The 12,243-nt window shown below is 38.3% G+C and overlaps 1 protein-coding gene across 1 annotated transcript; it reads left to right on the top strand.

Moving 5' to 3' along the window:
* Positions 1-5,035: 5,035 nt before the first annotated feature.
* LOC122414714 (protein ALP1-like) lies at positions 5,036-6,196 on the top strand. The gene is made up of 3 exons (XM_043426264.1): positions 5,036-5,179; positions 5,268-5,481; positions 5,565-6,196. The coding sequence occupies exons 1-3, from the start codon at positions 5,037-5,039 to the stop codon at positions 6,144-6,146; spliced, it is 939 nt and encodes a 312-aa protein (XP_043282199.1). The 5' UTR covers position 5,036; the 3' UTR covers positions 6,147-6,196.
* Positions 6,197-12,243: the final 6,047 nt, after the last annotated feature.

Genomic DNA, 12,243 nt, shown 5'->3' with positions numbered 1-12,243 from the left:
CAATAAATACCATTTCCAGTCTGCCTTTTGTAATATTTATAATAAGTGTTATTACTATTATATATATACAAAAACTGAAAAATAAAAATTATTCATGTGTTTCTTAATAGAAAAGCTGTTCGCCTTTTAAAATTACACTTATCCCATAGCATTTTATCCTCATTTACTAAATTAACATTGTTCCAGTCATTTTCTACGAATTCTGAGTGCAGAATCAATTTCCACAGGTCCAGCTACCCCGGAATGAAAAAAAAATATGTTGAAATAGCTCATATAGTTGCTGAGATAACCCAATGTGAGTTTGCATGGCTTGCGCCGAGCGCGCTTCTATTACTATATATACGCGCTCCCCGCGACTACTGTTCAACCCCCACCACTCGACCACTTTCACGCGCTCGGCCGTTTTCGCTCCTCTTCGCACCCGTTTTTCACCATTTGGATGAAAAACGAAGATATACGTAGGTAGCTGAACACTTCTTTCAAAATCGGTTTAATAAATTGAAATTGGACGACCTCCAGGCGATCAGCCTTGCCGAAAAAATGACCCTCTCAACTTCTGAGTGTTATAACTAATAAATTAATTATCCGACAGGGCCTGGATTTTTCACAAAGGAAGTGTCTATCGAAACCTACAATCGTACAAAAAAAAATGATCCATCTTTAAAATTAGCGACCATAGAAATTTTTGAAAAAACGCTACTTTTTAATGTTTTCTTAAATTTTCTCCGTCAATTGTTAATCGATCGGGTCGTTTCGGGGCTCATTCTCTTCGCATTTTTGTTCTCTACATTTCGTCTATTGATTGCTTTCTCATAGCTCCATTGGTTTTCGTTTTATAAACGAAAAACCAAAAAAATGCGTTTTCTTTCACTAATTTGTTGATAACAAATAATAAGAACGAAATTTTTTGTCCACAATTATTCAGTTAAGTTTGGGGGACCATTACGCGTGTGATGGCTCTGACGGCTTTCAGATAAGAAAAGAATCACAGCCAAACCCCCCCTTTCCTGGCCTAGTAAGCGGATGGTTAGGCCTGCGTTTCAATGTATACTATTGGAAACAATTAAAGGAACAAGAAATTTCCGACAATGTTTTCCCAATATTTGAAAGGCTGTATCTCAGTCAAAAATAGTCATATCACGATAAATAAAGAAGCATTTTTAAGCTTTGTTCTTCGACTTTGAAAATATCCGGTCATTTTTTACTCACAAATTGCGGATACTGAGGAATTTCATGAAATATCTCGAGAGGAAAAATCTGCAAGTTTTTTATTTTTTTCCCGAGTGTGCACAGTCTTGAAAAAATTTTTGCAATCCAAATCAATATTAGCATCGGGTAGCTTGTTCATTGACCTTCAATTTCATTTTTTAGAAGTCTCCGTACGATTTTTTATTCCGGAGATATTGATGGATGAATAAAAAAAGACATTTTCGTATTGAATCATTGATATCTCAGCGAAAAATCATCGCACAGTAATTCCAAGGACGGTTTTGGAAACTTCAATGAGCGCACTATAAAATGCGTACCCTATTCACGAAGAAATTTCTATTGTTCTATTATCAATATTCATTTGAAAAAAAAGTAAAAAAATGGTTTTTACAGCAGTTCAGAAAATCGACTGCAAATTTACGAATATCAATGAAATCACTCATGTGAAGCATCATTTTTACAGCTCGAGTATTCACAATAACTCTACCAATTTGCAAGTTGATTGGGCGAACCGTTTTTCTGCCCCGAGAGATTAAAGTTTTGCAAAAAATTAAAGGAACACGATTACTGGGCCTCAAATGACACAAGCATTATTAAAATGAAAAAGACGACTTTTCGTTGACTTTTCCTAAAACTTGTGACGTGACATTTTGCCCCGCCACTCGTACGAATCGTGTCGACCAGTGGATCGGGTTTACGGCCCATTTTCCATGACTTTTCGACTCGTCGGGTGTTTGTCGGAGCCGGACTCATTTTGCGTAATTATTGTACTAAGCTAGAAAACCGCCTACATTACCGATTTGAGAGATTTTAGTTAATTTTAGCTACCTGTTACCTACGTGGCAGGAAGAGAGAAAATTTCGTTGTCTATTTTGAATTTAACCTGACGTTTATTTACAGAGAATTTCGTTGTCTATTTTGAGTTAATTTGACGTTTGTTTACAGTATAAATTTCATTGTCGTTCTGGGATATTTGGTGTCGCCTTCGCGGCTGGGCATCGCGAACCATCTTTTATTGAGACGAGGCTTTGCTGTTGCTCGACCCGATCTCGTTCGCGAGAAACACCCTCCCACACCGTCTTCGAGTTACGAGTATCATTCTCGACCAGCGGACGGCTGAGAGGACACGCTGGCATAGGCCATTCGTTGAACGCCGCCCGTGCCTCTCCCGCTGTAGTAACCGAGAGTTACACCGTCCGCTACACCGTAAATTCGGGTGCCACGGTCCGTGCGATACGGCGCCTCGTCAGGTGGGATTCGGGGGAGTTTTCTGGAGCCAAGGTGCTGTTTTGCCTGGTGGTTTTTGTCGTGGGCCCACCATGACTTCTAGACGTCCGAAGTCATGAGGGAGGCCTCCCCTCGGTCTTCCAGAGCTGCCCGCCGGATCCCCAAGAGGAAAGGCATTCGAATCACGGTAATCAAGTCGGGAGGAGTGTTTCGAATGGACGGGAGAGGTGAGAGCAACAGGGAGGCAAATTATCGACGTGTCGCGCTTCGTAATTTGAATTCCCACGAAAGCGTGAACTACGAGCCTGTGCTCTAGTTCACGCCTAGCGTGAGCGCTGCGGTTCGTGGGCCTAGTGGTGGGGATGGCGCCGAATATTGAGGACCACTCGTTAGCACAAGGAGTCTAGTTCCGATCACCTCACCGGCGAGTCAGAAGTCCGAGCCTGCAGTCATCTATAGGGCTCTTTTGTCTTTTCTTCGTGTGCGACGAGTGATCTCCTCGGTAAGTCCGCTACTCTTTCTCCCCGAATCCTTTGGTCGAATTGAGCGTATTGTTTCGGAATTTAGTTCCGGTTTTCTTTGAGTTTTGTTGCCTGGTGGCATTTTTCTTTGAGGGAGGCATGTGTGACGAAGTGGTGAGCGAGATTGCGGCCGCCACTTCCCATGCCCCACTTTTTTTTGTGTAGTTTAGTTAGACGCTCAACTCTATCAGAGAATTCGCTCTTAATTGGTTCAATGCATTATTATCTGATTTCGTAAATTATTTGAATGGTTAGTCTTTCGAGTTTTGATAAAGCGCTGAATATATCGCGCAGTAACGTTCGTTTTCTCTTTTGTCTCTCTCTCCCTGCACGTGCCGAGAACTCTAGCGAGCGCGCTAGCCGCGCGATGTTTTCGTTGTATCTCTCTCGGTCTCATTGTCGCGTTCGGAAGGTACGGCGGTTAACCCGGACCTTATTTTTCAGTATTTTTCTTTCGTTTCTTTTGTATTGCGCATTCTTTCGAGTATCCGATTGTATTATTTCCTGTCTCGCGATCGACGCATTTTCTGTTACCTCTCTTGCGATATTCTATTGTAAATTACGTTATTCTCCGTCGTCGATCGTAATTTCGCCTATCTTATGCCTTTCGCGTTGCGTCATGGATTGTTTCGAATCGCGGACTCTTACGTCTCGTGATTTCTGTCGCCGTGTGGTAGGTTAGCTCGCGGATGAATTATTGGGTAGGAAATTACCAGGTGTCGATTATCTTTTGCCTTTGCGCTACCTACGACACCCGCGTAATCTACCTGGAATTGTCTCACCGTGATCACTTTGTTGCCTACCCTGCCGTGGTGATCAAGGTGTTACAATTTCCATCATAGCAGTTACCTATTACCTATTGCCTGTAGTTACCTTTCAGACTCGGGTAGGTCGTTTGCGACGTTTAGTTACCTGCTTGTAAATAGGGCCAATGCGACGGCGAATTAAAATTATCATTCTTTCGAGTATTCTTCTGTTCCGTTTGAATGGCGAATCCGAATCATTGTCTCCCGAAATATTATTCTGTTTAACAATTAATTGGCGATCTCACATTTTTCTCTTGTATAATTTGTTTCTCCGTGCAAACTGTTAATAAATGGCGCATATTGTTTCGAATGTTGTATTTTGTTGTTGGCTAGTTCTTTTGTGTTTCGTGATTGCTACTTTGCCCCAAGGATCCCCCCCTCTACCTTTCTGTATCTCAGATGAGCTGAGTAGTCGGACCGTCCTCGGTCACTCGTTTCCCTCGCGCCTCCTACACTCTAATTTTGTATTGCGTTACCATCACGAGAATCGACAAAAATCAAGTCGAATAATTCGACGGTACTTCGTACCTGGCGCCCAGTCTATTCTCGTAGCCGGAGAGTGGCGCGAGACGAGGTGAGTGAGCCGAGAAGGGACTGGATCGTACCCTTGCGGGGAAATCTACGTTACAAACTTCACATCAAATATCGCCGAAATTTAAAAAACAAAGAAAGAAAAAAACCAAAATTTCCGAAAAACTTCTCCTTATTTAACCCGAAAAATCGGGATCTCCTTATTCTTAACTCGTCGAGTGCGTTCGAAAACTCCACACGGCCTCTCTGGCCGGTGGACACATGTGACATCTTTGGTGGGGTTCGTGGGGTTGGTATCAACAAAAGTTTTCGAACGCTACCGTAGAGTGCGTGGTTATAGGTAAATATTTTCGAACATCGTCGTGTGTGCTACGTGATTTCAAAGGACGTATCGTTTTTGAATCAGCCATCGGTCAGCTTTTATACGCGTTTAAACGAAATCGGTATCAGTGAAAATTCATTCAAACAAAAAAAGATTAAATAAAAACTTTGAGAAATGAGTGATTCAAGTGAGGTTTATCGTCAAAAATGTATGCTGGCAATGGCCCTAGTTGCCTCTGATCATTTATTGCAAGAGGTTATGTCAGACAGTAGTAGTGATAGTGATTCTGACTTTGATATGATATCATACGAAATGCGATTACGAGTACGAGGTCGTCGACGTAAGATACCACGTGTGGAAGGTTATGTATCGAATACGCTACCCTTGATGAACACCAACGAATTTCGTCAACATTTCCGGATGACTCCAATGACTTTTGAAAGTCTGGAAGTGCGTTTGAGTCCGGAAATATTTGTAACAAACGACACGGGTCGACCTATGGTGCCTGCAAGAATCCAATTATTGTCAGTTTTATGGCTGCTAGCTACGCCCGATTCATACCGGTAAGGAAGATATATTTGTTTTTAATTAATGCAGTCCACAAAAATTGAGCAACTAATAAACATATTATTGACCATTTTATTTCTGCAGCTCTGTTGCTGATCGATTTGGGATGGGTAAATCATCGTTAAGCAACTGTTTCGTACGTGTCATCAAGGCTCTAAACAACATTGCTGGTGACATTATTATTTGGCCAACAGGTGATACGCTTCAGACAATAAAAGAAAAGTTTCGAGAAACTGGTGGTTTACCTGATGTTATAGGTGCAATTGATGGCACTGATATTGAAGTTAAAGGTCCGAAAGTAAGTAAAATGATAAAGCAACAATGATAATAATAAAATGAAATATTTCTATTTACTAGCTAAATATTGTTGGATCTTCGCAGGAAAATAAACAGTACTACATCAATAGAAAAAAGAGGTTCAGCATTACTTCGCAAGCTGTTTCGGATTCCCAGCTGAGGTTCACAGATTGTTATGCCGGTTTTGCAGGCTCCGTCGGTGATCTACGAATTTTTAGAAATTCAGATCTATGGCATGCAGTTCGAGAAAATAGACGAGCTTTTTTTCCTGATCAAGAATACATCATTGCAGATAAAGCATATCATCCTGTTATGGCCTGGTGCATTCCACCTTATCGTAACATAGGAAATTTGACACTAGCTCAGCAACGATTCAATCAGACTATATCTAAAATGAGACAGGCAATTGAACGGTCTTTTGCTCTACTGAAGGGCCGATGGAGACGACTACAGTACTTGGATATGAACAGAGATGATCTAATTCCCTTCACTATAATAGCATGTTGTGTGCTGCACAATATATGTCTCGATGGTGTAGATGATGTCGACGACTTTATCAATGAAGGCCAAGAGAATGTGCCCAATGATCGCATTATTCAGGAAAACGTCCCTAACGATGCGGAGAGTGAAGCAAAACGCAATTATTTAGTTACGCTTGTGACATAACTTGTACTTGAAGTACTACTTTTTCCTTATTGACTTAAAACGAGCTTGATTTGCCAGACTACCTTCATATATATATTAGAGCCAAGTATTAGTTCTAGATATGAGATCACATGTGTATATTAGGGTGGCCCTTAATATGGGTAAAAAAAAAAATTGATCGCGCCGCCCCCCAAAACGGTTCCAAATGATAAAAAAAAAATCTACGCAAAGCCGTAGCTATGTCCGGTAAGAGGAAGACGTGCCTGTAAGCATGAACTTGGTTTTAAATATCAATTTTTCTGCATGATTTAGTAATTTTTAAAAATGTTGTATTTCAGTGAAAAATGGTCACATCGAGGTCTAAAAAAACGCATTTTGAAGCTTCAAGTTTCCAATTTCAAGATCTTATGACGAAAAAAATGCAGAGCTACATGTTGTGCGCAATTTTGAGAAAAAGTGCGAGAATAAAACAGCAAATTTTTATGCTTTTTTATCAATTCCATAAGCGTAGATTTATTTTTTTCAACTAAGCCATGGTATGGACCGGATAGCTGGTTTATTAGGCTTCAATTTTCTTTTTTTAAAACTTGGGTAGGACCATTTTTTGCTGAGATGTTGAACTTTGAATGAAAAACTCTTTTGTCTTTGATCGACGATATCTCAGCAACCAATGGTCGCACAGGAAATTCAAGGGCAGTTCTGAAAATTGGAATGATGTCCTACAAGGTTCCGTTGCAATCTTGAAGATCCATTTTTTATTCCATCCTTGTCGTGAATTTAAAAAAATAGGAAAAAAAAGGTAATTTATGGTTTTTCAGAAGCTCTCAATGTTGGAAGCCTTAACAATCAATTTTCATCAAAAACTTTCGGAATTTTTTTTTGTATATTTCAACCTTATTTATGGGAAAAATGTAGAAAAAACTTGGAAATTTTTCATTTTTCATTTTTGTCATGATCATGACTCGTTTAACGTAAAAAACGTGACCCTCAAATTTGATTAATGTTTGATCGGTTGCAACGAAGAAACGATTGGTTAGATCGAAATGTAACTTCGGCAGGGTTTTTGGGGGTATATTCAGCTGTAAATGGCATACTCAACATCAGTCATTTCATGATTATTTGAAATTTGGCTATTGACTTTCTGAAAAACCATAAATTACCTTTTTTTTCCTATTTTTTTAAATTCACGACAAGGATGGAATAAAAAATGGATCTTCAAGATTGCAACGGAACCTTGTAGGACATCATTCCAATTTTCAGAACTGCCCTTGAATTTCCTGTGCGACCATTGGTTGCTGAGATATCGTCGATCAAAGACAAAAGAGTTTTTCATTCAAAGTTCAACATCTCAGCAAAAAATGGTCCTACCTAAGTTTTAAAAAAAGAAAATTGAAGCCTAATAAACCAGCTATCCGGTCCATACCATGGCTTAGTTGAAAAAAATAAATCTACGCTTATGGAATTGATAAAAAAGCATAAAAATTTGCTGTTTTATTCTCGCACTTTTTCTCAAAATTGCGCACAACATGTAGCTCTGCATTTTTTTCGTCATAAGATCTTGAAATTGGAAACTTGAAGCTTCAAAATGCGTTTTTTTAGACCTCGATGTGACCATTTTTCACTGAAATACAACATTTTTAAAAATTACTAAATCATGCAGAAAAATTGATATTTAAAACCAAGTTCATGCTTACAGGCACGTCTTCCTCTTACCGGACATAGCTACGGCTTTGCGTAGATTTTTTTTTTATCATTTGGAACCGTTTTGGGGGGCGGCGCGATCAATTTTTTTTTTCACCCATATTAAGGACCACCCTAGTGTATATATATATATAAGGTATAATTATGTAATATTTAAATATTTCGATGATTCAATAAAACAACTTTTATATGAATGTCGCTTAGTTTTTATTAACATGGACAAATAACATGTTCATAGAAAATTCCCGTCATGAATCACTTTCACTAACGATGAGTTTAACAAGTATATTCAACCTTATTTTAAAAGTTGAATAAATAGTTCTTTTCAAGTTTTGTAACAAAAAACTAATAACACAAATAAAATCACACTTTCTTGTATCACAGATATCGTAGATATTGTAACAAAGGTAAAATTATTCACTCAGAACGTAGATTTCGAGATAAAAATATTTCTTAATTAACAACAATGAATACTGCTAGTACATGAAATCGAATTTGAAGAATGAAATGAAATGCACATTTTTGAGAAAAACATACCGATTATGCTATTCGGTTGAAACAGCCACTTACATAATAATGCAGTGAAACTGTGTTTAAATATAAATGAAATTATATTTCAATTTATAATTTATCTAGCAATTTTGACATGAACTTTTCGTAAATATCGATGGCCCTTTCTTTTTTTTCCATATTTTCTCGATGCCTCTTTTCTCGTGCTTCTTCTTTTTTCTGGGCTTCAGCCTGATTAGCCAATGCCCAAGCTTCGATTTCACGCGACATTCTCGTTTTTTTTCTGGCAGGTTCAACTTTAGAGTCGGTTTTGACTTCCTCATCTCCACTGTCACTGCTTCCATTTGCTTCCATGAAGTTTTTTCCTAATTGCGCAGTAGGATTCTGACTTTGAAGTACTGTTGATCGTGTTTTTAGGCTTGATGCGATAGCAACAGGTTTGACATTTGGTTTTGTGCTGAGCACTTCTTCCATTTCATCGAAAAACTTACAAGTTTTTGGTTGTACACCGGTTTGTGCATTGTGATCTTTTGTTGATGTGTAATTTCTTCTTAAATCTTTAAATTTGTTTTCACATTGTACAGAGCTGAATTCCCACGAAGGATTAATTTTTTGTAAACTCTCAGCGATCATTCGCCACAATTCAGAATTTTTTATTGCAGCACTTTTGAAGAGTGATTCGTGATCTTGCCGCATTTTAATTAAAGCTTTGACAGCATTTTCATCTTTCCACTTTATCGTGACCTGCTGTGACTTCACAGCTGACGTTGCTGGTAAAGTAGCGGAATTTCCCTTATTCGCTCGAAAATTAGGTGACGCCTCCATAGATACTGCTGCAAATAAAGTTCAAAGCAAAGTTATAATTAAATAAGCAAAGTATTTTTTGAGATTTCCATTTCAATATTTTTACAATACAAATTACAATTTATACATTCCGCATTACAAAATATATTCGTACCAGGACTATGATCTGGAATAGTTGCATCGGGTATACCAAAAAACTGGCGAACTTCCTCACTATCACTGGCAATGTAAAACGTATTATCTGTAAACATATTTATCAAATGAATTACAATAATCGACGAAGAATAATCGATCATTGAACGAAATCTAACCTAAATACTTACCTGTGGTGTCGACGATATGAAAATTTCCTTCCTCATCCCTTTGAGGCTCACCATCATCATTGATTAAAAGACGGTGGCGGTCGACGATTAGACCCGACATTTTCACTCAATATATTTTTTATTGAATAATTTTATTTTAAGAAACTTCTGCACAAACCGGTTAATTTACGCGCGTTTTGTGATTTCCCACCACTTTTCCACTAAACCACACGGCTGAAAAGGGAGTGGAGAAAAGTCACACAGGTGCACCACTGAGTGGAGTTTTCGAACGATCGTCTATTCTCACACAGTGTGCCACCTAGGTGTTTTCGAACGAACTGCATGTGGCACGATACACACGGGTGGTGTTTTCGAACGCACTCCAGGAAGCGTGCATCCCCTCTGAGCTACCAGTAGTTCGAGGAGAGTCGTCTAGTATCATTTTTGTCTCTTTTCGGGAGCGCCTTGTCAAACATGTTTCTCTCGTCGTTCAAATTCTCATGGAGTAGACTTAAGCTTTTTTTAACTCCTGACTGCCCGCAGGGCCAAAAAGACGGTATAGATACAATGCATGCACTTGTACGCGTAAACTGTTTTAAGTTTATAACCCGAGCTAGCATAAAAACAGATGATAATCTCTTAATAATTGCAGAATCATTCGAGAAACCTTTGTTGCTCTGTGACGTTTGCTGGAAAATTTTTCTGAATAAGTGAGGGATTAGGGCTAAAAGTGTACACGAATGAATTCCACAAGAACCTTAATTCATTCACTGTACTTGGCTACGTTAAAAAATGATCTAATTTTTTTTATTTCCAAAATTCAAAATTCCTACAGGAAACGTAATTCATACACTGTATATGTTACAATAGATCTCATATTTTTTCACAGTTAAACATTTTTTTAAATTTATTTATTGAAAATGCGAATATAGAAAATCATTTAAAACAACGGTCACGACCTTTTAATACTTGGCGTGCCTTTTTTACTTTTTGAAGTTTTAATATTTACTGATTTCACTTCTTTTTGCGAAGCGTGACAACTATATAGGAATCGTATTTCATTCACTGTATTTGTCAACTTCAGAAAACGATCTCATTTTTTTTTATATTTTGAAGTTTTTTATTGATAATGCAAATATAGAAAATTATTGGAAACTACGGTCGCGACCTTTTAATAATTGGCGTTCTTTTTTTACTTTGTCAATTATTTTTTTTTTCTGTATTCACTTATTTTTTAGAGGCGTGACAATATTTACTTAAGAAAAAAAATACATTCCTCGTCTTCGACGAAAATTTTTAAAACGATTTGTTTCAAGTTGAGTGCTTTTCTCTATGTGCCAAAAGCAATCGACACAGCCAATTTTTCTATGTAGACGGACGAAAACTGTGCGGTTATGTTCACGTGAGTTGAAACCTTTTACAAGCAATAATGGTGACGATTTTGATTATCCAGTCAGCAAATCGAATTTTCCAATGAAAGATTGGGAAATTCCTATGCCATGGGATGATATTTTCATTTTCTATTCCTTTTTTTGAAAAGCTCCACTTGTTTACTTGGAAAAATGATTTTTGAAACTATCTTCTTTTCATTCATGGATTCCATGTTGACATGGATACTGTCAATGGTTTGCAATGTCCAAGGAGATGTTTACATGGTATTCAATGTCTAAGACCACAGCTTTATGGTTATTGGTGTCCAGTGATATTTTTTCATGGTCTTCTGTAACGTCTGAACCTGCCTCGTCAATGCAAACTATTAAATCGCAGATCTAGATATCGATAACTATGAGGAAATATATCGTAAACCATTGCACCGTTTACCTAAATATCAGGAAATATAAAATTGTCGAATATATATTGAAAAATACGAAGGCATCCACCTAGACATCGAAAACCCTATAGTCGCCAAACTAGACATCGTAAACTATAGAGCCGACGACCTAGATATCGAAAAGCTTAGAAAAACTCACCACACTATCGGAAACTATGGAGCCATTGACTTTCATATCGGGAACCATTGACAAATTCACCTTAACATCGGAAACTATGGAGCTATCGACCGGGATAGTGAAAACTATGAAGTTGTCAATCTTGTCCACGAAAATAATGGGAAAACATACCTGGACATTGAAAACTACGGAGCCGTTGATCTAGACCTCGAAAAGCATGAAGAAACATACCAGGGCGACGAAAGCCATGGATAAATATACCTAGCCATCGAAAACCATGGAGCTGTCGACGTAGACATCGAAAACAATGGAACCGTCGACCTAGACCATGAAAACCATGGAGAACCATAACCAAACATCGAAAACTATGGAATTGTTGACCTAGCATCAAACGCCATGACGGAATATACCTGGACCACGAAAACCATGAAGGAACATACGTAGACATTTAAAACTATGAAGAAATATACCTGGACATCCAAAACCATGGAGGAATATACCTAGACATTGAAAAATATGTAGACACATACCTAGACATCGAAAAGTATGGAGTCATCGACCTAGATCACGGAAATGATGAAGAAATATACCTAGAGAACAAAAACCATGGAAACTCAGACCTAGCCATCGAAAACTGTGGAACCATCAACTTAGACCACGAAAACCATGGAGAAACATACCCAGACATCGAAAACCATGGAGGAATATACCTGAACCACGAAAACCATAATGAAACATGCCTAGACATTGAAAACCATGGAGGAATATACCTGGACGACGAAAAACATGGAGGAATATACCTGGACCACGAAAACCATGAAGGAACATGGTTTTCGTGGTCCTTCATACTTG

Source organism: Venturia canescens, chromosome 8 (genome assembly GCF_019457755.1).
Source record: "Venturia canescens isolate UGA chromosome 8, ASM1945775v1, whole genome shotgun sequence".
Taxonomy (NCBI): domain Eukaryota; kingdom Metazoa; phylum Arthropoda; class Insecta; order Hymenoptera; family Ichneumonidae; genus Venturia; species Venturia canescens.
This window is presented reverse-complemented; position numbering and strand designations above follow the sequence as displayed.